Source organism: Anser cygnoides, chromosome 21, assembly GCF_040182565.1.
Source record: "Anser cygnoides isolate HZ-2024a breed goose chromosome 21, Taihu_goose_T2T_genome, whole genome shotgun sequence".
NCBI classification, from domain to species: domain Eukaryota; kingdom Metazoa; phylum Chordata; class Aves; order Anseriformes; family Anatidae; genus Anser; species Anser cygnoides.
The window spans coordinates 7,869,425-7,896,408 of NC_089893.1; the positions used below are offsets into that span (position 1 = coordinate 7,869,425).

The 26,984-nt window shown below is 44.1% G+C and overlaps 1 protein-coding gene across 5 annotated transcripts in view; it reads left to right on the forward strand.

The window, feature by feature from the left end:
* APLP2 (amyloid beta precursor like protein 2) overlaps positions 1 to 22,646 on the forward strand; it is a 48,047-nt gene extending 25,401 nt beyond the window's left edge. Inside the window, exons 4-18 of one of the 5 annotated variants that reach the window (XM_048063269.2) lie at positions 3,074 to 3,186; positions 4,708 to 4,883; positions 5,431 to 5,648; positions 7,349 to 7,516; positions 9,580 to 9,695; positions 9,906 to 9,980; positions 11,154 to 11,312; positions 11,714 to 11,842; positions 14,345 to 14,444; positions 15,029 to 15,199; positions 15,799 to 15,834; positions 18,712 to 18,794; positions 19,625 to 19,699; positions 20,150 to 20,305; positions 21,098 to 22,646. In XM_048063269.2, the coding sequence (XP_047919226.1) occupies positions 3,074 to 3,186; positions 4,708 to 4,883; positions 5,431 to 5,648; positions 7,349 to 7,516; positions 9,580 to 9,695; positions 9,906 to 9,980; positions 11,154 to 11,312; positions 11,714 to 11,842; positions 14,345 to 14,444; positions 15,029 to 15,199; positions 15,799 to 15,834; positions 18,712 to 18,794; positions 19,625 to 19,699; positions 20,150 to 20,305; positions 21,098 to 21,199 (1,877 nt within the window). In that variant the 3' untranslated portion in view covers positions 21,200 to 22,646. The remainder of the gene's footprint in view (positions 1 to 3,073; positions 3,187 to 4,707; positions 4,884 to 5,430; positions 5,649 to 7,348; positions 7,517 to 9,579; positions 9,696 to 9,905; positions 9,981 to 11,153; positions 11,313 to 11,713; positions 11,843 to 14,344; positions 14,445 to 15,028; positions 15,200 to 15,798; positions 15,835 to 18,711; positions 18,795 to 19,624; positions 19,700 to 20,149; positions 20,306 to 21,097) is intronic. The other 4 variants (XM_013188535.3, XM_048063267.2, XM_013188540.3 and 1 more) reach the window with 4 other exon arrangements.
* Positions 22,647 to 26,984: the final 4,338 nt, after the last annotated feature.

A 26,984-nucleotide genomic window follows, 5' to 3' on the forward strand; every position in this document is an offset into this window, starting at 1 on the left:
CAATGACTATATTTAAACTTAGCTGCTTCAAAGAGGCCCTGCTTCTTGCAGCTGTATCCCATGTCCCTACTTTGAACTGTGAAGGAATATTAGATAAACGGTGATGGATTTCACTGTACTTCCCAGAGTCTGTCCGCCCACTCGAATCAGGCAATGTGTTCAGCTTGTTTACCTGGCAGCTTTTGACCTGCAGGTTGGGACTGACACTGCTGTGCTGCGTGTGTCCTTAGCAGTAAGCTTCGTCTCAGCTGGCTGAATCTCTTTTCAGTTATCCGCTGGAAAAAGGCTTGTTTATCAGTTTGCAAGAAGTCTTGTGCGATCTTGGAGAGTGTGATGGCTGGGAGCAGTCAGTGGGAACCGGTTTCCATAATTTGCAGATGTATCTCAGGGTAGCATGTGGTTTGTCCTAAAAGAGCACAACCAAATCTGCAGAACTGTCTAGGTACTCTTCTCCTGTATGTCATACCTTCCACTAGATGATCACAAAGCACCTCACAAAAATTTTGTGTGGTTGCATCCTGGGAGAAAGATGCTTCTCTTTATAGATGTGGAAATTCAGGTTTGAGAAGCAGCCGAACCCAGCTGATTATACTGAGTACTGCTAATGGAAATAAGGATGAAAGCAAGATCTCTGGATTTATAAGGAGTCATCTCTTTTAAAAATAATCCTCCCCCAAGCCTATTCTTCAGCTGAAAATTAAGCTGATTTTAGTGACACTGCCCTAAAATGTGATAAGTATAAAACTGTTAAAGGTTTTCATTAGTGTCATCTTTCACAGTGCTCTTGACTTGTGAGGCCCAGCCTGTAAGGCGACTTTATTTTTTAAGATCTGAGTTGCAAGTCAGTCCATAAAATGCATTTTCATTGCCTTTATCAGTCTGCACATTGCTCGTTGTAAACGTATGATGTGTGCTTCTGGGGTACGCGTGCCTTTTTTTTTATTATTGTTATAGTCCAACTACATTTTTTATTGCTGTTGCTGCTGCCGTCTTCCTTGCTACATTAATGCACAGACTATCCTGAGATAGGATCTTTGCTGTCCTGCCATGTTTAACCTTCTCCTGCCTCTCCCCCACCAGTGAAAGCTCTTTTGTATTTCAAAGGTGAAGGGGGGAGAGGAGAACCCATTAGCACTCTCACTGAACTGTAAAATAAAGGTAACAATGGGATGATGGGAGCAGGGCTGAGCTTGGTGAGGTGTGAAAAGACAAACTGCTGACAGTTCTGGCTAAGCTACTAGGTGGCATGGAAACACCTCTTCTGGCTACTCTGATTTTAAAAGCCAGAGGATTATTTTTTTATTAGCCGTGGTCATGAATGGGGAAGGTGTGTGTAATGGTTTTCCAATTATAAGCTGAGCTGAGAAAACCTTCATGCCAGGATTCAATGCAGCTAGAAACAGCTGTTTCTGTGGCTCTTGTTTATTACTGATTACCGTTTCTAATCAGTTTGAATCTTCTGCCTTCAGACCCCAGAACCACAGACTCTTGATTTTAAAGTTTTGTCAGTTTTTTTTTTATCTATCAGAAACTTTCCACTAACCTCTTGTGAGAGGGAAAGAGGAGAGATTATTAACTCAAAATTGTATCTGGCTTGCTTTCAGAGAAGAAAATAGGGGAAAATAGCATTTCTCTATTATGTCTATTTTTAAATTAAACCAATTTAAAAGGGGTGATGAATGCTAGCTGATTTCATTATCTTATGATTGTCACAAGATAATCTGTCCCCAAACTCTATTTTGACTTCTGTGTGTAGAGCAGAGCACAGAAGTGTTCATCAGCCTTTGGTATCTTCGCTAATGGGCTGCATTAAAATGGGTCACTCAATATATTAAATTTCTTCTGAAAAGATAATGTTGAAGATTGGTTGAACAAGAAATTCTGCTCTCTGGAGACTCCAAGAGAAAAAAACATTTACCTACAGAACTTTTTTCCAATTTAATAAAGTATTCCTAAAGCTGCCAGTCAGGTGTGCCAGGTATGTTGCTGTGAAACACTTGGACTGAAGACCTTCTCTTAGTCTTCTTAGGGTATATAAGTATTTCCTTATTTTAAAATTACTGGAAGCAGCATTCGAATCTGCAAAGAAGAATCTCAACTCTGAGAAAATTGAATATTTTGCACTCCAGTGACAATGTTTATTAGGAGTGGAGTGAGAACAGCAAGTAATGCTTATGTAGTTCTGGTACTGATTTGACATGTGCTGCTACTAAACTGGGTTGTGGTGGATATTTAAGTTAAATAGCTGTGAAGTCCAACTGATATAAAAGCTGTGGAGCAGGCTGATTATCTTTGTTTCCCTCCTTCCTCAAAAGCAAAAGTCTGGTTTTAAGATTGTGCCAAGACTTCATCATGTTGGTGAGGTTGTGGCTATCTAAATGTTGGAATGCAGCGTATTTGCTGAGTCTTGGTTTTACTCCGTTTTTTTGGTCTGTATGGCTTTTATTTTCCAGTCCTCTGTGTTTTGGTTAGGACTGTCCGAGTTGGGGAATGTGCTGCAGTTGATCCTGAACTAAGCCATCTGGAAACTGTTGAAAAACAAAACAAACAAGACTAACTCGGATACCCAGATACTGAAAACACAGATAACGCTCGTGGCACATAAAAATTTCCCGGCGGTTACAGCACCAGGCAGCGTGAACTGGCTTTGGTTTGATACAGCTCATTTAGAAATTGGTGATTAAGTGGTTTGAAAACTTCCGTATGCAGATGTGATGTTTTCAAAGATCTGCATGAAATTGCTTCAGTCAATCCTGCCTGTTCCTTGAACAACTGTTCACTTGCATCTTAAACTTTGCTTTCAGTTCAGCCTTAGGCTTTGCATAATGTTTCAGCCATCGGCCCCTTCTCTTGTTTTCATTTTGGAAATTCTGAGGCTCTGATTTTCCACTAAATTAGCATAGATAGCTGCTGTGTCCGTAAAGAATATGCCTTAGGCAGACTTTAAAGGCACTAACAGCAGTGTACTTTGGGCACTTCTGATACTGGCTTTGTTTTCTGTTTGGAGCTGGATGTTTGTGATGGGACAAATGGACTCTTGTTCACTGTCCTGTGGGCATTTCTTGTTTTTCAGTGGGCGAATTTGTAAGCGACGTCCTGCTGGTCCCGGAGAAGTGCCGATTCTTCCACAAGGAGCGGATGGATGTGTGTGAAAGTCATCAGCACTGGCACACAGTAGCAAAAGAGGTAACTGAGCTGCTCTGGCAAGAATATTTACTCTGGATCTGTCTACTCAGATGCTTGGAGTACTGGAGCATAACAATGTTTATCTCTGGGGTCTCATATTCCCATGTTGTAGTCTATGGACTGAGGCAGACAGAAATGAAAAAACGTTTAAAAGAACTCAAGTGACTTAAAAAAAAAAAAAAAAAAGTGTGTAGCTAGCTGAGTTATTTTTCACTCCTGAAAAGCTGTCCTAAGTAGCTTGCTGAAGATCATATTTAGGATGGAGCTAGGAATTGAAATCAGGTCCCTGGAATATATCGCTAACCAGTGGCTCATCCTTTTTCCCGGGGTGGATGGCCTCTGTGGTCGTGGGATGTTTTGTAATTTTCTTGCATATTTTGCATTAATGTTGGTGGTGCCACTGCTGGGGATTTGGTTTGGAGTGCAATGTGAGTTATGTTGTGACGATTAGTGGAGGTTTTACATAAGAGATGGATTATCTTCTCAGAATAAATCTAGCCCTTGGGTTTTTTTGATGTTTTTGTTTGTTTTATCTGACTAGCGAAAATGTTACAAATTCTCTGCACACCTATTTCAGCTGGGAGTAATTAAAACAAGATCGTGACTAAATGTACACGTTTTCTGTTTTGTAGAAAGGGCAACACAATGTTTAATTGTGACAGTGCTAGTAAATAGGCGTTACGGATGCAACGATTACACTTGTATTTCTGTAACTTCCTGGGAGCAAAAGCCCATCGTAATAAAGCTGTGCTAGAGGAATCGCTTTTTAATTGAGGGCAAGCTTGCTTACGTCCAGAAAATTTTAAAATCATTTGCTTTCAACATAATTGGAGAACTTCTCCAGAAATATTTGGCTCATTTTATATCCGTGCTGTAACAAAACAAAACACAAAAGAGTTCCGATGTGCATAACAAAGCCTTTCTTACTCCATTCCTTTCTGGGGGGCACCACAAAACGATATATTTCCGTAGTTCAAGAGAAGTATATAGACATAATGTCCGATCACAGTTTGCATTGGGCTTTTTCTTGAATTATCCGATTGATTTTCATCTACAGCGTGTTAAAATAATCTTGACATAAAGTGCATTTGAGCAATTACTTACTGCAATGTAAAGTTTAATAGATAAAGTTTAATGAAATGGCCAGCCCAGAAAAGCAAACAGCAGCTCTCTTCCTTCCAAGTGCTCTCTCCCTCGAGTTGGCACAAAACGCCTCGTTATTTTTCCAGAACTCAGGCTGACAAGTCAGCAGTTGGTAGGGGCGGGCTGTTGGGGTTGGTGCATGAGCACCAGGAAGCACTGCAAGGCTCTGAATCTGACTTTTCTGGGGATTTTGTTTACTCTCCGAGTCTCAAATCCATTTGTCTTTAGTGTTCAGACTTAGGTCACGTGTCGCTATTGCGTTTTTGCTGCAAAATGTAGACCCTTGGTAGCATCCTTGGGACCTCTTGTAGGCAAACGTTGGCTTTATCCAGAGTAAGAGACCAATGCTGAAGTGATGCCTGTGGGCTCCTCTTCCAGGCGTGCCTGACAGAAGGGATGATCCTGCACAGTTACGGCATGCTGCTGCCCTGTGGAGTAGACCAGTTCCACGGAACAGAATATGTATGCTGTCCTCAGACAAAAGTTGTGGATGAGGCTCTGTCCAAAGAGGAAGAGGATGAAGACGAGGATGAAGACTATGACGTTTATAAAAGGTGAGGTTCTTACTGCTGGCGTGGATGTTAGTAGCTCTATGTGAAGTTGCTGTCACCAGTTTCATGCAGTGACTCCCTGGTGGTGAGGATTGAGAGAATTTCTCTGCTTTTGAATTTCCCAGAGGAGCATCCTGAACATGAAAAAGCCTTGCAGAAGGTTGACTTTGTAATGCTCCTTTTACTGGAGCTAAACAGCCCCCTCCTTCCATCCTTTAGCCAGTCAAAAGGACTGATTGCTACAATAGGTTTTTAACCCCAAACATTTTAGGCTTTCACTTACTGAAAAGGAACTGTTAAAAAACATATTAGGAACCCCCGCTAAGCCAGAGGCACGGAGTAGCTCTGCCTGTAAGAGCAGGCGTGTCTGTAACAGGAGAAGTCCCACTGCTGTGGCTGATGGGCTGATCAACAATTGGTACATTTATTTTCCCATCGCTTGTGTTTCTAAAGCAGATGAAAAGAGAATCATTATTCTGTTACATCAAAGCTTGGCTACAAAGTGGTTAGCATTAGCTTAACCCCCTCTAACTTAACTGTATCCCTTCAGTGAGTTCCCTACAGAGGCAGGTGTAGAAGATTTCACAGGAACAGCTGTGGAGGAAGATGAAGATGAAGAAGATGAAGGGGAGGAAGAAGAGGATGTGGTGGAGGATCGTGATTACTATTATGATAGCTACAAAGTAGACGACTACACTGAAGAGACCACTACAGAGCCTAGCAGTGACAAGGCTGTTTCTGAAAAAGAAGTTAGCAGCGATATGAAATGTAAGTCACATTCTAGCCTACAGGCCTCCTGCTTCCCTGTATTCTTGTTTGCTGTCAGTTGGCGATAGGCTTCTGAAGTCAATAAATGCCACTTGGAAGTTTCATTTGCCAGATAAGTTAGCAAACAGAGGAAAGCTGATGATGCTTATGTTTCAAGTGTTGAAATTAACTCTCTAGAGCATGGGCCATATGTTTCTAGATAAACAGCAGTTCCGCTGGCAGAAAGCCCAGTGTTTGGCACATTGAACAGGCACCTCCATGAAGGTGCAGTGTTGAGTCAGAAAATAATATGTCTACTAATTTTGGAAAATCTTAAGGAGGCATTCGGGGTACAGTACGAATCCCTAGTTTTGGGTGATTGCCTTGAATTTGGTGTTTTGTACCCGGATTACAAAAGGGAAGCTTAAAGCGGGGGGGCATATTCTGCAGAAGTGGTGTTAAAGGTGCCCTCTGGCCATTTGAGGTTGAGGAATATCCTTGGTGCTCCCCTTCTAGTCTCCATGTTAAACATGTTAAACCATATGTTCATGTTAAACATGTTAAACAATAATAGCCTTTGCATAAACCCTTCTCTTTCCTGAAAGTAAGAAAAATAGCACGATTGCCCCACTTCTATTATATAAGCATTTCCAGTAGCTTTTGTTAAGCAGTAGGTGCCAGTGCAGAGGGCATCGGCTGATTGTGTGGTGCTTCAGTGTTACAGTGCCCTATGCTTTGCATGTAGAAGTGTCTGCAGAGGAAGGAGGAGGGGGAGAGGGAATGAAATTCAATTAGCTACAGATCACTGAATCGTTGCCAGCAGTTCTTGCATCTTGCTGGTAAACCGCCAGCATGCTGCAGATAATTTCACGTGCTGAAACACGGCTTAGATCATATATGTACAGGACTGTTACAAATCTGCAGATGTCGAAACAGACTTGGAACCAGTTGAATGGGGTGTCTGTTTTGGGGGTACACAGTCTGTTTTCTCAAAGTGCTGTGAACAGTTGCTACCTTACACAGTGTATCTGTTCTCTTGCCTCAAAATAACCCGGTGGCTCATATTGCCTGCTTCTTGTAAAGCAGTCCACATGCCATGGCTACCTGGAGTTTCGGTATTTAGTGCGTAGATGTTTCAAAACTTGAAAACCTAACAGCTCTGATTGTCGTGGCGATCGTGTTCCTTGTGCTTAGCCTGCCTTCTCACTTGCTTTTATACCTCACCTGTAAGATGTGAAGCATCTATCCAGGCAGAGTGCAGTGGAACAGGACATCACCGAATGCTTTAAGCAGCCCTAATGGGTTTTCTTTCCATCATGCTGGTTTTATACAGTGGAGGCTCTACCATTGGGACACTCAAGACATAACTCTAGCATCAGCAAAAGAGGTCCTTGCTGTTTCTGCCACTAGCTAATGTGAAATCACTCTTGCAGATGAAAGCTCCATGTTGAGACAACGGCTGCTGCACGTTTGCCTCAAAGCAGGACGTGCAGGCCCTTCCCTGAATAGTGCTGGCAACCCTTGTGATGGACACTTGTAAAATGTTAAAAATCCCCCCAAAACTGACACGAGCCCTTTGATGAAGGGCCGATGAGGTAGTAATGCTGAGGCTGGCACAGGTGCCCAGAGGAAGGTGTGAACTACAGCTACCACTGCTTTGTAAGTCGCTTGGCGAGGCCTGTGCTCCTCACTAGCTCATGTTCTAACCCGTCTCCACACAGCTGTCTGCTCCCAGGAGGCGATGACAGGGCCCTGCCGGGCTGTGATGCCTCGTTGGTACTTCGACCCTAACAAGAGAAAGTGCATTCGCTTTATATATGGAGGCTGCGGAGGCAACAGGAACAATTTTGAGTCAGAGGAGTATTGTATGGCTGTGTGTAAAAAGATGAGTAAGTCCTGCCTCCCACTGGCCCTTTTGCAGCTAGCCACTGTCTGTCTGGCGTTTGGTGTCTCCTCCTCCTTGCGTGGGTCAAGAGAGGATCCGTGTATAGCCCATCCTTTTGGTTCTGGTGTCTGTCCTTTTGCAGCAGTCTCCTCTTGTCTCTGCTTCTCGAGGTCTTTAGGTTTGACTTTCCTGGGGAAGGTGGCTCTGGATGTATTCTTTCTGTGCTCACGGTTGGTTTGCAGCTCTTACCGAGGGCTTAGTTATCTTCTGGGTTTATTGCAGGGACCGGGGGCTGTCTGTACCCTCTTGTTATGAAAACATGTAGCTTGCCTCTTTGTGTAACTGGCTTTTTTGTTCCTCAAATATGTGGAAGAAAGCACTTGCTTTCCCCAGTTATATTACCGTGCATGTGTTTGACTAGTCAGTCCTGAAAAGCAAGCTGCTACTCGCCATTCTCCTGGTAGTAGGCGTTCTCTTGCTATTATATTTTGGGAAAACATCAGTGAAGTAGTGTAGAATTCAGATTCCCACTTTCAGCTCAGTTTGAAATATGAATCGTGACTCAATCCCTGCAGTTTTGAGAGCTTGAGGTTTTTGGCACCAATTTCAACTGGCTTTTATGTCAGATGATAAAACTACCAAAAACATTTTAACCTCCTTATTAATCTTATTGTTGAACTCCAGCACTTCCACTTCAGCTACCATTAAAGCCTTTTGAAAGGCTTTTTGTGTTATCTGGGGCTTGGCAGTCTGACTGTACAGCCATAATCCTGTTTACAAAATGGGCTTCATGCAAGTGCTTTAGATTGGGCTGATCTAACTGAAGTGATGAAATAAAAGATGCGGATGTCAGGAGCTTTTTGTACAAAAGTTTGTCCTGTTACAGAGGGATTTGGGGCTGGAAAGAGTTCTCTGTGTCAAAGCCTGGTTCAGAACTGCCATGAGTAGGCCCGGAGTACAGTGCTGGTCTGTCATTGTCCTTGCACACAACAATAATGCCTATGTTGTATGTCGCCAGTATTTCAAGCAGTAATTCTTTCCCCTTCTCCACTCCTCCTTCCCTAGTTAGGATAGAGGATTGTGGATTCCAGGGCACGCTAAACTCTTAGCCTTCATTCATGCTAAAGCGCAAATAAATTTTTTCTCCAAAGCATTCTGCCTTTCTGTGATGTCGGAGATTTTATCTATCCAAATTAATAAAGATGTTTGAAGGGTTGCCTTAATTTTCCCTTTCTGCCCTCTGTCTGTTAAAGGGCAGTGACAGAGTGCATCCTGCTTGCCACAGATCCTTTGAGAAAGAGCTCTGCGATGTGCAGTGTCTAAAATCGTAGCCCAGAACCTTGGTTCAGCTTTTCTCGAACTGCAGTGTGTGGAGTACAGACCTCCTGTTGTGGATTTTGCAGGCGCTTGTAACTGTCAGTTCTAAAATTTTATTTCTCCCCTTGTTGGATTTGAATGTCTTAAAGATATAAGCCGTTCAGATTATTGGACAAGTCAATTTGTCTCACTGAGCCTCCTTCTGTTGCTGTCTTGTCTAATATTGCCTGTTAGTTCTGTACGGTGCGTCTGGTAGAGAAGGTAGGTTTGAAGTGTAAAATATTGGGTAGTGTTTTGTGCAGATTTATTGTCAAGCTCCCTAATCACATTAATGATGTCTGGAGCCAGCTTGTCAGTGAACAGCTAATGCACAAAATGTCATTTAAACTATCCAAAGCCAATGTGAAAGGGAAGAGGGAAAAAAAAAATAAAAGTTCTTTATTCTGCAATCCGAGTCATTCTGTTGCTGGAGCTGAATAATGCTCGTCTCAGAACTAATGAGAAGACTGAACAGGTGCTGGTTGCCGCAGTGCATTACTGTGTGTTTGGGATGATGTAACTAACTGGTGTTGTGCAGTAAATTGGCAGCTTAGAGATACAGAAATGGACTCCTGGTAGGTGGTGGTTCAGTAAGCTCAGCCTGCCAGATTGTTAATGCTGCAAGCATGGAGATTCCTCTCCCTACCTGTCTCTTACAATCCAGGACCACAGATTTCTGAACCCCCACTTATCCGTACCCTCTCTTTGCAGTGCCAACTGACGATGTGGATGTGTACTTTGAAACCCCTGCTGATGACAACGAACATGCCCGCTTCCAGAAGGCAAAGGAGCAGCTGGAGGTCAGACACCACAACCGCATGGACCGGGTGAGCATCTAGCTTTAGCCTTTTTTATTGCCCTGCATAGTTGTTGTCCCTTGTTCTTGTGAACAAATTGGCAGTGAAATGACTTTTCAGTCACCGGCTTCTGTGAGTTCCTTACAACGTGACCACACTGTGGCAGTTAGATTTTCACTTCTCCAAAAATCTAATGTAAATTTGTGTCGTGTTGATTTGTTCTGTCCTTTTCTTGCCCAGGTGAAGAAGGAATGGGAGGAAGCAGAACACCAAGCCGTAAATCTCCCCAAGGCAGAAAGACAGACTCTCATTCAGGTAGGAGTTGAAGGACCTAAAGAAAAAAGCTACCGGTGCTTGGCCTTCATCTTGTCAATAAACTAAATGAGAGATGCTAATATTGTAAGCTAAAAGATGACTGAAATGGAAGAGTATCTTTCCTCTTCTGTCAGCAGTTGCCTTTTAGAGGAGATTTGATTGAATTGCGTGTTTTGTTCTTAAAGCTGGAGATGATCTGATACTGTGCCAGGTCCTGTCCCAAGCCAAGTAGTAGGAAGCTATCTCATCCCCTGAGCCTAGCGACAGCAGAGCCAAACTGTAACTTCAGACCTTTGGCCTGCGTTGCACTAACCAGTGGCCTCCCAGCCCAGTTCAGATTGGCCCTGACTCTCTGGACACACATTTCCTGTTTGGGCAGACTTAGTGAAAACCACTTAGACAGCAGATAAAGCTGGTTTGCTGCCAAAATGCCAGTCTTCTGCCTTATGATTAGAGTTCAGTTAGACTATGAAGTTAACCAGGGATATGCTTTGTATGGGATTGTTAGAGGCAGTGACAAACAGGTGAAGTTCCCTCAAACCAGTATACAGCTAAGTGACTGATTCCAGTTCATAAGCCCACTTTGGATTTTATCCTGGAGCACAGTTTTCTCTCTACATTATTTAGAATAAGCTACCTTTTGAAACCTGTACAAGTCAAAAAGAGTTTTCCATTGTCTCTGATGAAATACAGCAGCACTTAATGGACTCTTGTAGTTCGTTTGGAGATGCTCATTATGACCTTTCTAATAGCATATATAGAGATTTGATCTGAAGGCATGCTGATGAAAAGACCTGTATGTGATACCTTTGAGTTCTGCAAATTCAGATTAATGGCTGTAAGGTGAAGGGATCTATCTTGTTCATGTTTTACAAAGTTGAGGGAAAGAGTTAATACTATGGCATTCATTCAGCACAGTCTGGGTCTCCCACCTCAAAAATGATCTTTATCTGCAAGGCCTTATGTCTTCTTCAGATCTTTGAAGTGGATCGTGAAGGAAGTTTGGAAGGTAAATTGTCATTATTTAATTTGCAAATATGAAATCTGCATCAACATCTGTCAGTTCCCCTCTCTCCTACTCTGAATGTCTAAGATGTGCAATGTGACAGACTCCATTTATTGAGAGATACTGACGCATACAGTGTTTCATACAGACTCTGTTCCCTGTTCCAGCACTTCCAGGCAATGGTTAAATCTCTGGAGAAAGAGGCAGCAAGTGAGAAGCAGCAGCTTGTGGAGACTCACCTGGCTCGTGTGGAAGCCATGCTGAACGATCGACGTCGGATTGCTCTGGAGAACTACCTGGCTGCCCTGCAGGCTGACCCACCACGGGTGAGTTCCTTTGCAGCGGTATTTTACAACGGGGTAGTGCTGGGAATGGCTTGGTGAGAAAACTGACTGGCCTGCTGGGGCAGAAGCTGGGAATAGGTTCCCAGTAAAGCTTTTTCCTATCGTGGCTGTTCCTGCTGAACATGCAGTGGGTCTCCTAATTGCCTCACTCTACTTTCCGTCTGTTTAAAATCCCTCCGCTTTGTTTAGTGCTCACAGGGCACAGTGTTCTGAGTCAAACAGGCTTAGGGTAAAGGGAGATTATATAAGAGGTGAGCACAGATCTGTCCAGTAGCAAAGCAGGCTTACGTCTCAAGTGCTGTACTTCAGTTGTGATTTTCATTTGAATCAGATTTTTATTTGAATCAAATGAATTTTAACTCCTTGCTCCCCAACTCCTACAGCCCCACCGCATCCTGCAAGCTCTGAAGCGCTACGTTCGTGCTGAGAACAAGGACCGTCTGCACACCATCCGCCATTACCAGCATGTCCTGGCAGTTGACCCAGAAAAGGCTGCACAGATGAAATCTCAGGTATGAGTATGTTTCTATCAAGGGAGGCATTGTTATCCAGCAGTGGCTGTCAGAGACTCTAGAAGGCATGCGTCAAGTCCTTACACTAGTTTGCTGGGTACTATAGCAACTTGACATACTTGTGTAGAGATCTCCCATTCTGTATGCATATTGCCTGTCACCAGATACTCTGTACCATTTGCCTTGGTACATGACTCGATGTTAAAAATCTGAGGACTGAGATACTACCATGGAACATCTGGTTTTAGCCGTGGATTACTGCTGCTCACAGTAGCAAGTCTAGGGATTAGAACTAGTTTGGTGCCACTTTTGTGTTTCCTTTTGTCAAGCATCGATGAAATTATTTGCTGGGAACTTGGTCATCTTTGAACACACTTTAATTTCTTTCAAGACCTTCTGTCTAAATGACCTTTTCAAGACCTTCTGTCTTTCATTTCTTTCAAGGCCTTCTGTCTAAATTTCATTAGCTCTCTTCTTTATGATGGCTGTGTTTTGGGTATGTGGCAATTCTCTTGTGCCTCTGCAGAGTTATTGCCTTGTTTCCATACATAACCCTTGCCAAGCAGTTTATCATCATTCCTAGCTCTATTCAAAGGTCTGCTTTGATGAGTTTATTTTGCCTTGTTGCATTACATTTTACTCCTGAATAGCCAATAAGTCACTTTCCTTCTTCTGGATAGTGTGTGTGAATATGCTGCTTCAAATGGGTGTCACACCTGGCCAGTGTAATTGTAAGAATAGATGCAGATATTCTACAAAGCTTTCAGGTTATCTCCTGGTACTTGTTTTTAGAACCCTACTCTTAAAATGGTGAAAGATGTACTGAAATGTCCAACTAAGATACAAATTAAGAATGGCATGTTAATATGGAAAGATCTGTTCAGAAGGGTATGTCCTTTCACGAGTTCAGAGAGAAGCAGAGAGAACTGACTGCTCAGTTGTTATAGCTTTAGATATGTAATCTGCATTTTACCAGCCTCAGTTTGTGGCTGGTCCACTGCTTTGAAATGTCTTTTAATTCTTTAGTGGATGAAAGATCTGCAAGAGCCAAAAAGAATGGAGAGCTGCAAGGAGACAATGCAACTGAGCACACCCAGTGCTGCCCAAATGGAAAGAAAAAATGCTTAATTACTACTCTGCTGTCTAACCAATAGATAGAAATACTGTGGTTTAAGAGTAAGACTGGGGCTAGAATCTGTTTGTCATCTCTGGTGAGGTGTAGAGTAGTGTTGCAGTTACTTTTCAGGAGTAAACTTCACACCTGGAGATGCTGATCCCATGGGTTTCATGTTGATTTGCTAGGTGATAGTGGTGTACCTCTCACTCTTGTCTCTCTGGTTTTCTGCCACTGATTCCTGCTTTCTGGTTGAGCTGCACACCCTTCAGAAATAATGGTATAACTGCGATATTTACAAACTGGTGTTTGGCTCATGATACAGAATATACAGTAGCATTTTCACAGACAGCTTAGCATATCAGATGCAGTCCACCCTGACCCTTTGTTCTAATGCTGCCAAAGCCCAAGGGGGGAGTGTGTGAACTGTATTCTTAAGCCAAAACCTAAACAGTCCTTAATTCATTCTGAAGGCTGCAGTGTCAACAAATCGACATGCGAGGGATGTGGGTGGTACAGTTCAATTTCCATTCGCTTTACTTTTCAGATGCACTTTAAGCTCCTCAATCGATTCTTTTGATTGACAAGCTGCCACATGTAAAATTAAATTGCTTTCATCCTTGCTCTTAAAGGTCAGGTACACGTCAGACTGTAAAACAGGTCCATTCAACTCCTTAGCTTTTCTCTAACATTTAACTGTCTGTATTAATGTGTTTCTTGGTCTGCGTGATCCCTGATTATGCAGCACCCTCTGCAGGTCAGGTTTGACTTCACCAATGAATTTAATATGCTAGGGAAAAGTGATTTGAGGTTGCATAAGGTTTGGATTTATGTCTCAAATGAAGGGAGAAAGCTGTTGCAGGTGGGGGGGTGTAATGAGCATCAGACATATGCAATGCCACCATGCAGAACAAAGGCACCTTTGTTCTGAAAACAGAGGTGATAAATAATATTGTCTGCTCCCTTTGCAGGTATCTTTTTTTTTTTTTAGTAATCAGGAATGGTAATCCGTTTAATAAAGCACTTAATGTGTAGTTGCTGTATGCAATGGATTATGACCGTGTCTGGGATATGGAAAATAGCAGCTTCAGTGCTTCCAACAGAGAGCTGGTTACAGCAAGAGTCAGCTGAATCCTCTCTCTCTTCCCCAACCTTTCCCAGAATACTAAAAGAGCCATGTACCAATAGCCAGTTCTAGTGAAGTATGAAGTGTTAGAAAGCATCAGTCAGAGTATTGAACTAGATGGGCCAACAGAATGGTCTCATTCTGTTGTCTGTCATGGCAAAGCCCCCAGTAGTAAATTTGTTATTAAATAAGTGGAGTATCAGTACCAGTCAAGTGACTGGCAGCTTTTGCCCACTCCCAACACATTCTTGTACATCTGCAGGTGATGACACATCTCCATGTGATTGAGGAGCGGATGAATCAAAGCTTGTCGCTGCTCTACAAGGTGCCATATGTGGCTGAAGAAATCCAGGATGAGATTGGTGAGTGTCTCTGTGTGCCAGCCCCCGTGCCACAGTGTTAGACTAGGATCTCCTATTTCAAGTGAAGTAGATAGCAAAAAGATTGCTAGCACCCTTGAACCCTTGAAGATACCCTTAGCAATAAGCACTTGGGTCTAGGCGTAGGTACTTCGGGGCAGATATTCCCTGGGTTTTGCAATGCAGCAAGTGAGAATAGCTTGTGCTAAGAACTTCCACTGTCTGCGTAAGAAAAGTCAGCAACAGTTGGAAGCAACAGTTGGAATTGCAAAGCTCTCTTTCAAAGGCAGATGAAAAAAGATCCATAGAAATACGATGCTTTCCTGTTTTATAGGATTTTAATCCCTTCTTGCCAAAACCTCTAGCCACATCAAACCTCTGGGCACTTATTAGCACGTTTTTCTAGCCAGCGCCTTTACTGAGGATTCCAGATGAGACTTGAAAGCAGAAAAGATAAGATAACCTGGCAGCCCAGAACAGTGTTCCTATTGCAGCCCTGCATCAGCTAGGTTCAGACCATCTGTGCCCCTTTCTGTTCTTGCCAGGCTTCATGCAGTCCGTGTAAGATTTCCTCTTATTCTTTTTAGATGAGCTGCTTCAGGAGCAACGTGCAGACATGGATCAGTTCACATCCTCCATTTCTGAATCCCAGGTGGATGTCAGAGTGAGCTCTGAGGAAAGCGAAGAAATTCCCCTGGAGGGCAAACCTTTCCGTCCGTTCCAGGTGAAAACCTTCCCAGCCTTGCCTGAAAATGAAGGTATGTAGAACCGGAAACTTGGGTTCACTTGTTTTTACAGAACGTAGGCACTTTTTCTGAACTGGTAGCTCAGCTCGGTGGCACAGGATGCTCCATCCCTTTGGGTCAGTTAAGAGCAAAGCAGTTGCCCCAGCAGTACTCCTCAGACTCCGTCCCTTTGGCAGAGGCAGTGCTGCTTGTACTTTGCACTGAGCTGCTCTCTTGATTTCCTGATTCTGCTCGTTGCAAGGCTGCTTGGTATCTTCCATTTTGCAGGGAGTGTTAAATTTTTGCTTTGTGGCTTGATTCTGAAATTCATTGTCAGTCCTTAACCAAAATGTTCTCATGTAAACCTTCGTGCCGTGACCTGCTGAAGGGCCACAGGATTTTTTTTTTCTTTCAATATGTATCTATATTTTTTTTTTATCAGCGGGTGTTGACATCTGGCGTGTGCGTGTGTATTTATTTTTAAAATGCTTGAACAGAGTCCTGAGCTTAAAGAAAGCTGTGGACTAAAAGCTTTCCCAGGGACTGAGTCAGAAATCATGCGCAAGCCTTTTTTCCTTTCTCTCTTAATCTCCTTTCTCTGCTATTTTTGTTTTTGTTTTCCCTCCTGCTAGATCCTCAGCCGGATTTGTACCATCCAATGAAAAAAGGTTGGTTCTAAGCTGCTCCCTCACAGTGCTTTCTATCACTCTCCTACCTTCTCTGTGTGCTTGATAGCTTCATTTTAGTTTCATACTCACCTCTATTTTCATTTCCCTGCCCTCATTTAGATCAGTAACTTTCTATTTTATTTGTTTAGGCCTAGTGATAAAGAAAGAAGCTAGTTTTGAATATCCAATTGATTCTGTGTGTTCCTCTCTGATGGGCTAGCAAGGTGCCTCAGAATACATAATTAGTTTTTTGCCCACAAGAAATGTGGGCTGAGCAGTTTGTCTGAAGCCATGCCGTATTTTACGTCTCTTTATTTGTACTCGTGGTCAACAATTCTCAAAATAAACCTTGCATTGCTGGTGGTAAATAGTCCAGAGGCTATTCTGCATGCTGTGGAATCTGTACTTGCCACCTGACAACAGCACTGAACTAGGAATGAGAGTGCCCCCCCCAAGACATGGGGTGTGTTTCCCAGCTACATGTCCTCATAGGTATTAGGGAGTACAGCTGCTCTGGGACGGGTAAAGTAGGAGATTCCTCTGTGTTTGTCTTCTCAGCATCCCCTTTTCAGAAGTAGCATCTCTCCATACGAGCCAAGTCCTGTGTGATTATACGTTTCTCCTTTAGCTCATTATTGATACCTGCAGTAACAGAGCACCTGGCTAAAAAGGGGCTGACTGGGCCTTAAAATGGACATAGAGGTATTGGTGGTAAATCCTTTGTCAGAGATACAGCCTCAGGTAAGGATCAGCCCCAGCTGATCTGCTAACAGGTTTAGTTCCCAGAGCAGAAATGGAAGGCTGATTGTCAGAATGCTTTCGCAGAACAGTGGCACGTGAGGTGAGCGTGGGGAGTAAACCAGTCGTTTTCTTTCATCTGTCTTTGGTTCCAAATAACGTCGCGCAGAATTTCAAAGCAGAGTAAAGGATTTTGCTAATAACCATTTAATATGAGCACGAATAACTTTGTAATGTGGTGAAGGCCAGGCAGCTGAACTGTTTTCATTACCAGTAGCTCTTTACAAAGGTCACCTTCATCCCTCTTGTGGAGCAATTCACAGCTAAGTCAGTGTACTGACTGCTCTGGAAAGAATTGTGACAGCCTTTACTTTGATTCTTGGTTGATGACTGCTGTGTTGACATAAAGATGATAAGCATAAGCTGGTCCTCTCCCCATTTGGGTAAATAAAAGAGTTTCTGATGACTTGGGGACTAAGATTATATCCTGTGTTTCCTTCTTCCTCTTTTCATTGAATTTCACAAGGGCTGCTAGGGAGTTCTGTTTTGTGTATGTGTGTGCAGTTTGTTTTTTTTTTTCCTTTTTTTTTTTTTTTCCCTGGGAAGTGTATAATCTAAACTGTGCCTTAGAGCTACATAGAACTGGGTCTGTTATTTGGTACAGCGCGCTGTGACAAATAGCAAAGCTCAGTGCAGCAACTGAACTCCCAGCCCTGGAGACTGTTATGTTGGCTCTTGAGAATTGAATAAAGCAGCCATAGGCCAAAAGCTGGCGTAGTAGTTCTCTTAAAAGCTATTTCTGGTCTGTCCAGAAAATCCAAATCATTGACTTTCATAACAACATTACCTGCTTCAACAGCCGTGGGGAGTCAGGCGGGCAGTCTTGGCCATGCTTGGAATCTGATTACTGTCTCCAAAGAACTGTAGAGGAAAAAGGGATGCAGTAAAACCCTAGATGCTTCTTTTGGGAGGAGTTGGAGAGAAACATTAGTTTCCTTGGCATTTTTGCGCAGTAAGAAGCTTGTCACAGTAAAAACTTGCCATGGAGCCAACTATCCTTTCCTTTGCATCTCATTAAGGAACATGTGCCAATTTCAGCACGGGTTGACATAATGTCTTAGGCAACCTGCAAGCTCAGCAGTTTGTGGAGAGGTGTATGCAGTCACAGTGTTAAGTGCTGTAGTGGTATTTCCCCCGCTTCATGCTCCTCATTGGAAGAATTCAGTTGTGCAGGGCTGACGTTTCACTGTCCTCCTGCTTTAGCTTTAGGGAGGCATAGATGTTGTGAAGGACATTACGTTGTCCATACTAATAATGGAAAACTTGCAGTCTCCTAACTTGTTACGTTAGGCCAGAGTATATTGCATCAGACTGTTATTGATCTGATCTTTCTATAAATGCTTGAGATCAAAACAGTTTATGCAGAGCAGCTGCCTTCTGTTAATTGATATTCTTCTCTTCAGCTTGTAGTAGTTTTAGCCTAGAAGTGGGTGAGTGATGTTCTGGTACAAAGGCTAGTGTAGTACTTTGCTCCTCCTTTGCCTTGGGATTTATTGTTTCTGGGCTTGTGCCAGCTACGGGACAGAAGCTCATTACAGAGCTGTGCTGGTTGACCTTGAAATTCTCATTCCCGAGGCGCTTGCTGATGTACTTGATTTCAGAAGAATGGGTGATGCTGACCGTGCGGTTGAAAAGTCTTCCCTGTGTGCTGGTTGTCAGCAGAGGGGAGATGTGCCCTTCCATCGTGGGGTCACGCGGGGGTGGTGGTGACCCTGGCTGACACTCGCAGAAAGGAATTGCACGCTCACAATTTGTGTTACATGTCGCCTTGGGCATTCTAACAGCAGTACTTAACAGTATGGTATTTCTGGATTTACACTTCAGCCTGTTTTGGTGAGTCCTGTCTGCTTCTCTCATTGCCACCTCATTTCCCTTCATTAACAGAACCTCCCCAATCACTTGTCACTGTAGCATAGCTTATGAGCTCCCCTTCTGACACAACAGCATGAAGACAGCTTAATAATCAGCGGTCCATGCAGTTAAACGCACTAGCCATGGCAGCTCTACAAAGAGTAGGTAATCCTTCCGAAATGTCACTAAGGGCTGACTAACGGTCCCTGCCTTGCTCTTTTGGTGCAGGTTCTGGCATGACGGAGTTGGACGGGCTGATTGGCGCTGAAGAAAAAGTGATTAACAGCAAGAACAAAGTGGATGAAAATGTGGTGAGCCCTCCACCTTTATTTTGTAAAGCAAAGCCTGCCGTGGACACTAATTAATAGCAGTGGCTTATTTCCATGTCTCCTTCCTGCTAGCAGAATGTCAGTGTGTTCATTATCCATATGGTGTGGGGGAGTCAGTTTTCTGACTATTGTAGGCTCTTAATACTGATTAGCATCAGAAGGGTGGGAGGGTGAGGGAAGGAGAGAGATCTGGATCTTTGGCAGTCTGAGCTGGAGAAGTGTCTGATTTAGTAATTGCTTTCCCAAGCAGAGACCCTTTGATACACCTTTATTTTAGCTAGGTAGCTTTCTGTCTGAGTACACTGAATGCTGGTGCATTCCACCTGCCTTCCCACGTATTTTTTCCTAGCAAGGTACATCTCATCTTCTTGTAAAGGTACGTGACCCAGTAGGCATTAGCTTTATATGCAGTGTAAAAAATTCACTAGGTCATAGTGGCAGCTGTCTTGCCCCAGTTACGTGGCTTAAAAAAAAAATATAAAATTGACTTCTCAGAGCCTACTTTCACAATCGTTCTATAGCCGTAAGTTAGATCTTACATGACAGAAATGCTGTGTCCAAGGCAGGGACCTAGGTTTTTAATTTGTGTCTTTAGTGTGAGGTAGTCTAGGCTTCCAAATGGTTGCAGTCAGTAGCTCAGTTGGCTCTAAAAGTTGGAGAAGATCCCACGCTTTGGAGAGCAGGGGAAAAATGGTAGGTGGTTCTGAGCTCTTGCTTGTATTCATTAAAGGTCTCTTGTCTGGTTTCATACTCCTTCTCCCACCTGTTTCTTACAGCTCCTTTCATAAAATGCTTTTTGTGACCGTTTTCAGGTAATTGATGAAACCCTTGATGTGAAGGAAATGATTTTCAATGCAGAGCGTGTTGGTGGGCTGGTGGACGAGCCGGTATGTATATGGCTACTGTGTCTGGTGATCAGTGACTTCCTGAAACTGGATTTTGGTTCTTGCATAATGCTGAATTCCGGGGGTTCAATGTGTTGACTCTGCTATGGCAAGTCACGCAGAGCATAATGCAGGATGGCATTTCTGCATAAAGATAACAGTAAAAACATTAGATGCTAACTTGACTCTTTTGTTGCAAAAGTGCTTTGTGGGGTATGAAAGCAGTGTGAGTCAGTGCTTGTCCAGAAATGCCTAAATGGGGAAACGATTTTGTGTTCATTGCCCTTTTGACAGAAAGGGATGAAATATTTATACCGCCAAGTATAATCGGTCGCGCCGCGATACCACAGATGGCTGAAGACCTTATTGGTGGCCTCCTTTCAGGCCTGCATTTAGCAGGGCAACTCCCACATCACTCCTCCTCTACCTGCTCCATTGTTTTCTTCCTTCCAGGATAATGACAACTCGCTTCGTGATGACTTCAGTTTCAGCAGCAGTGCCCTTATTGGGCTGTTGGTGATTGCTGTTGCCATAGCTACTGTTATAGTCATCAGCTTGGTGATGCTGAGGAAGAGGCAGTATGGGACCATCAGCCATGGAATTGTGGAGGTGAGAAACCACTCCTGCTCCATCACCGAGTATGAAAATAGTCAGCGCTGAATCACATGTTGTGTGTAGGGGGCGAAGATGGCAGTAGCTGCCAAGACATCAACTGCTCCGCTCCTAGCTAGATGGGACTTAACTCTGTTGAGGCTGACATCTTCATCGCTTATTTATTAGCATGCAGGTACCGCTTGTCAGCGTGCCATGCTGGGACCTGTCACTTCACAGTTGTATTTGCTTATCACAAGGAATTCAATTAGGCTTCCCTGTCTGGCTGGGGATAGGATTTAACAGTAAATGAGCTTTTCAGGCGATATCTTTAGCAGGGGAGTCAGTCAGTCAGTCTACAGTAATTTGTCCTCCCAACTAATACAGCAACTATTAAGAGCGTGATAAGCTGAACACTGAGAAGCAGTTTTTTCTTAATCCTTCAACTCCCAATATGCACACCGCTAATGGCAACTTAATGGAGTCTGAAGCAAGGTGTTCTTCCCCTTTGATCAAGTGATGAGGGAAATTATAATGACCTCTCTAATGAGAGAAATGGGTCCCAAATTTGTAATGTTAACTAACTTATTAGAGATCTGGGGAGAACATCTCCAAAGGAGCAAATGCAGGCAGTAGGAGTTAACACCTGACCAAGGGATTCTGTTAAGCACGTTATTTTTGTGGTTTACCTTTTTTTCTGTTTACCACTCGGCACGGTATTTATCCAGCATTTGTCGATTAGCACTCCTTAATATGAAATGAGGCCTGCGAGTCCCTCCTTTGAGCAGTAACCATCTGGTCTTTCTAAAGGTTGACCCAATGCTTACCCCAGAAGAGCGGCATCTGAGCAAGATGCAAAACCATGGCTACGAGAATCCCACTTACAAATACCTGGAGCAGATGCAGATATAAAAGAGATGAAGATACAACAGCCCTGACCAGAAGAGGAACAGGGCGGAGGGCCAAAGTGGTCCAGCGTTTTGGATCAACTACTGACCAACAGTTGCTTCAAGAGGACTTCATCTTACATTCAGAACTCCTGGATCATTAAGACTATAATTACTACTGTAGAGTTGCAATTTCCATTCTTTTAAATGGGTGAAGAAATGATAATATAACAATATGATATATAAATCTCCTTAAATGGGAAAAATGGATCTATTGCAGATATTTGACTGAGATGTAGTTTTCTTTTTTTTAAATAATCTGAAAAATACCAGTTCCGTTGTACTGTTGTCTGATACAAGCTCTATATATATAAAATGGGAAATGTTGATTTTTATTTCTGATAGACCACCTGTATATTGAAGGTCATTTGTACCAGCCCACCTTGTAAAAAGGAGACAGTTGTGGCTCTTCAGTCATTCTGGCTTTTATATATAAAGCAGTATTCTTTTTTCTTTTTTTTTTTTTTAAGTGAATTTTGCTGGGAGTTGCAAAGAGATTAATTTAGGGATAGGAACTATGACAGCATAAGCAAGGAAGCAATTTGGAATGGTAACTAACAAAAATCCTTATAATGAGAAAAAAAAAAAGAAAAAAAAAAGAAAAACCCATCCTCATACGCCAGTGGTGTGCACCCTGCTGCTTAGCAGTTAGGGCTCTAGGAATCAAGACTCCCTGGAGGCAAGGAGTTAAAAGGCTTCTAGCATCTCTGTTTATAGTTATTCTAGTGGAATGTTAGAACATGGTTTGTGCATACTGGGGTCTGCACATTCCCCTTTCAGATTCAGTTCTGCTCTAGAGTTGGAAGTTCCTGGTATTGAATTTAAATCCTCCGTTCTTGAACCAGTTTCCTTCAGTACTCACCTGGCATTAACAGCCCCCTCTTGCTACTACTTTCTAATTTTCCCCAGCTCTCCTGCCTCACCAACATGGTAAGTAGTTAAAGAGACGCAATGTTTTGAGCCTTTGCATCTCTTCCAGTGATGTTGGGCCATAGGCACGGCTTTAGGTCTTAGCCCAGAAATGACAAATCACTGCAATAATCAGCACCTTGGGAGCTGATGAGCGTGGAGTTCACTTTAACAGGGGAGAGAAGAGGGATAAGTTGAGAAAGGGATACTGCCTGCTTTAAGGGAAATTGGATGCATAGGCCCTGAGAAGAACAAAAAGGGTATCGTTCCGCTCACCATCATGTCTTTGTAATGCTTGTATAGTTGGTGTTAATGCTCACGGCTTTTTTAAATCTGGAGGTTCTGGTAACCTGTGGTGTATTTTTTCTATTTTTCCTGTGACTTTACTTTCTTTTCCCTTCCATGTCTCTTCCCACTATGCACAGATTTACCTGCAAACTCCTTAGTGTGGTCTGTGGGGAATGTACAAAGTTTAAACACATCAATAAACACTTTAACTTCCAGATGGTTTCTTTTCTTTATTCACGGACTCGCTTAGTTTCCCTCTCCTCCCACCGTGCCCTTGCCAAACCTGTGGGGACCTTTCCCCACCTCTTTTCCCACCTCTCCTTCACCTCCCATCTTTGAAGGATGTACTGATACTGAGATTGTCTGTTCTGCCCTGCCCAGAGTCTTTTGTGGTACTTCAGATCCTGCTGAGCTCTTTGGAGGGAAGGAGGCATGAAACTAAACCACTGCGCAGGACTCGTGAATAGCGTTATAGCCCCACGCTGCAGCTGTTAAGACACCGGAGCGCAGGTCAGTTAGAGCTGTGGCTGCTGTTTGTAATCTGGCTATTTGCAGGAGATGTTGTGAAGTGGTGATAAAATGCCAGAACTGCTCCCTGGATGAAGGCAGCCACTGGCACGGCTTCTCAGGGAGATCAGAGCCAAAGCTCTCTGCGAGAACAAGCTGTTGTTGCTCCTCAGCAATCCCCCTGCCCATCCTGGCTGGCTGTAGGAACAGCTCCAAGTTGGAAGTAGGGGTGCCGCAGGAGATCTTTGAATTCATGGGTTAAGAGGGAATTCAAGGAGCCAGGTCTCAAATGGTGACACAATTTCATTGAACTCTTCCTGTTGTTGATGGCCAGATCTGAACTACTTTGAAGATGTAAGAGCCGATGGCTATAATTTGCTGACTGTAATTAGCACTTACTGTATCATTTTTAATGTCTGTTTTAGGAAGGGAACTTGGGTGTTTGGCTCAACTTTTTATTCTAGAACACCTAAAACTAACAGCCTGTAAAGCTCACAGCTGTCCCTGCCTGTGTCTGTCATTTCTCTTCTATTTTCCCTTTTTGAAGTGTGACCTCGAGCACAAATTTCTCCTCTCTTGCGTCTCACTGAAATGTCCGAAGAGTCATTGCCATTTGAGCACTGGTTTTGGAAGCCAAGAGACAGATTTGATCTTCCTTTGCATTGACCTGAGCAGTTCCCAGTAGGTCTGAATGAAGAGGGGAAGCGGAGGTAGGAAGAAACGTGAAGGTTTAACAGCTTTGAATAGGAAACGATTGTGTCCTGTTTCTCCTTAAACGTGGGCTCCTCGGTTCCACTGGAACCTCCATGTTCTGGCTAAATTATTCAGACTGCAGGAAAGAACAGATGCTGTCCTAGAAAATGCCGTCTGTTGGCTTGTCACAACTACTTGGGAAAGAGTTTTGATTTTTAACTGTAAATTTCATTTAAATGATGCTGGAGCAAATCTCAAATCCAAAGCTGTTTCTTGGGCTGCACCCGCAGGTGGGATGACCTGAAAAAGAAACAAACTGTAGAGGCTGTGGATTGAATTCCAGAATTGAATTTGGGCATTATATTTTTCCTTCAATAAATTCTATTAGACCTACAAAATAAATACATCAGGCCTGAATCAAAGTCTATTAGTTCCATGCTTTGGTGCACACTGCTGAGTGCTCAGGATCGATTCTTTATGATGGATTTTGACTGCAGCTTCTGAAAAGTAAAATGTTTAAAAATGCTCGCTAGATCAGTGCTAAAGAAGCGCTAAGAAGATCGGTGCTAAAACATCTCCCAGTTGGTACTGGTATCAGCCATGCAAATGAAGGGCAGATACTGGCCTTCATTTGGGAAGTGTCAAAACTTTCATCACGGTAAGACACTTAAAATTACATGCTCCAGAGTACAGTGGAACAGTTTATTGATAAAAGACAGCCTAGCGGAGTGCTTCAGAAAGTTGCATGTCAGATGAAAGCTGTGATTTGAAAACCTTTTAAGAGGAGCTATGTGGTCCTCCCTTTCCGAGTGCGTTGGCAGAGTGAAGGATTAAGGTGGAACCGAATCCTCTCGAATTTATTCTGCTTCTCCCTAACACAAGTGGCAGACCTGGACACACCGATGGGTGGTGAATGGAGTAAGCAGGTGTAGGTAGCTGGGTGAAATGGGTAGCAGATTCCCACGGGTGCCCACAGCCTTTCAAACCCCAGACCTTTATGGGGCACAGAGATGATTCCTGATGTTGAAGCATGCTTGCCGCCCCCCCGACGGTGCGTGTTTCTGGGAGAATTGACCAGTGCAATTTGCCTTGGCTGTCTTGCTTGGAGCACCTTGTGTTTGTGTTTTGCTGGCAATGACGTGGTTAAGTAAAAAGGGTTTTTGCTGTACAGGGTTGTGTCTTTGGGAACTGGGAACACGGAGCAGAGGAAGAAGCACTGGATCAGTTTGTCTCCTTATTGTAAATCTGTTCATTAATAATTGCTTTTCTGAGGGTGTGCAGCGGGGTAATGTACACGGGAACCACTCTGTGCACGATGGTAGGTGGATGTAATGTGGGCGGATTGATTTTACCAGCCTCGCTTGTTTTTAATGTGGAAAGCAATCCTTACCGAGATCTCACGGAGCATGTTTTCCATTCTTCAGCCCCGGTCAGCCGAAGAGATTGAAGGTGTTTTTGAGGAGAGATGTGCAAGGTACATGGTGATGTGGTGCCTTCCCCTGTGCTGCTCCATCAAAAAGAAGCATTAACCTGGAGCACATAAAGCCTCCGCATCCTCTCTTTACAGCTGTGATGGTTTAGCACTGAGCATCGCTGTTCCTGGGAGCAAGCTGTAGATCTCAAGGTTAGCGCGGTGCTTAAAGTTGGTGTCAGCAGGCAGGGAACTCTTTGTGTCTGGGCTTCTCCAGAGCAGTCGTAACTCATTATTTGGCATCAGTACTCTACTGAGATGGCAGAGGCTTTTATATGTGCACGGCCAGGGTCAAACATTGAAAGCAGATGAGCTGGGAGAAAGCCCATTTTTATAGGACATAATAACACGTAGCTGGCAAGCAGAGTAATAAAGAGTGAGACAGAGAAATTGAGGGCAAATGGAGCTTAATGCTGAAGTTAGGTATTTTGGAAAGTGTGAAAATAGTTAAGCTTTTGAGAAATGGTTGGCTGCTGGAGATGAGCATCGATTTCGGAGCTGTATGCAGGACGGCAACCAGGCGGAGCGGTAATCCTGACCCCGCAGCCTCCTGCCCCGCTCTGTCCGCGTCACGCTGGCTCTGCAGCGATTTCTCAGCCGCCGCAAAAAGCCGCCCGTGCTCTCGAGCCTCAAGCCCCTGTGGGACCACGTGCAAATCACCTGGCTGCGAGCCTTGGCAACAGCACGGGCTGGAAGCCCAGGGGAGCTGTAAGGCAGCAGGCTTGAAAGCCGTTTCTCCAGCGCGTGAAGTTAGGGCATCCTTAACCCGTGCAGTGCCTGGGATGTCTCCGCTCGAGCTCCCCCGGTGATCCCAGCTGTGGAGCAGGCACCAACCAGCAGCATCGCTGCAGATGTGGTGGGGAGGCTCTGCCGAGTGCAGCAAACAGCGGAGACGAGGCATTACTGTACGTACCTGTGATTCGATCCTGCAGGAAGGAGCAGGTTAAAAACAACAAAGAGTTTTGCTGTATTTACCAGTGACCCGTGGGGGGCCTGTGCTTTGCTGCAGGAGTACTTAACCTCTGGCCTGTGGGCTATCTGTGCGGTCTGCCAGGACAATTTAAATCCGACTGTTTTGTTTCGAGCAGCTCTTCTTCCCGAGAGCAAGCTGGGAGCAGGCTGGGGACTGAATGAGGCGCTCATTAAATAGCATCAACCAGCCTCTGGATGGCATCTGGGAGGTTCTCCGAGAGGCTGCCTTGCCTGTTGCCAGCAGCATGCCAAGTAAACCCAGTGCCCAGCTGCGTTGGGACTCAGGGTGATGGGAAAGGCTGGGGCCTAAGGTGAGCGGTCCCATCTTCAAAATGGTTGCTGTGATGTGGCAGTGGGAGGGGGTAAAGACTCTGCAGCAGCAGAGTTAAGAGCTGAGGAGATAACTGAACACGGTCCAGGAAGCTTAATATCCTCTTCCAAAATTGCTAGCTGTACCAGGAACAGCTTGGGGATGTTCCTGTTTTCCACACTCTTGTGCTTCCCTGTCCTCCCTCGGCTTTGTGGGGCTGCGAGTGTTGTGGAAAAGTACATGACTTAGCCTATGTGTTTGCCGTGCCTTAGCCTTCCCCAGATGGTCCTTTTGTTCTTGGTCTGAGACCAGAAGGGGCAGGGGCAGCCGGTTTTACCTGTGAATTTTCTCCGTAGCATCCTCCAAGTCCCCGTTGTCTCCACGGCAACAGAAGCCGGTCCAAATCCTCCCTCCTGTGCGTGGGCTCCTGGCCACCCCGCAGGCAGCCCAGCCCTGGGATCTCACTGTGCCCTGCTTTTCTCACCATACCCTACTTTTCTCACCGTGCCCTGCTTTCATGCAGGAGCGAGGATTCCCCAGGAAGGCGCCCTCAGCCCTTCAGCCTCCTCACCGTCCTCTTGTGAGTGTTACGCAGCAGGG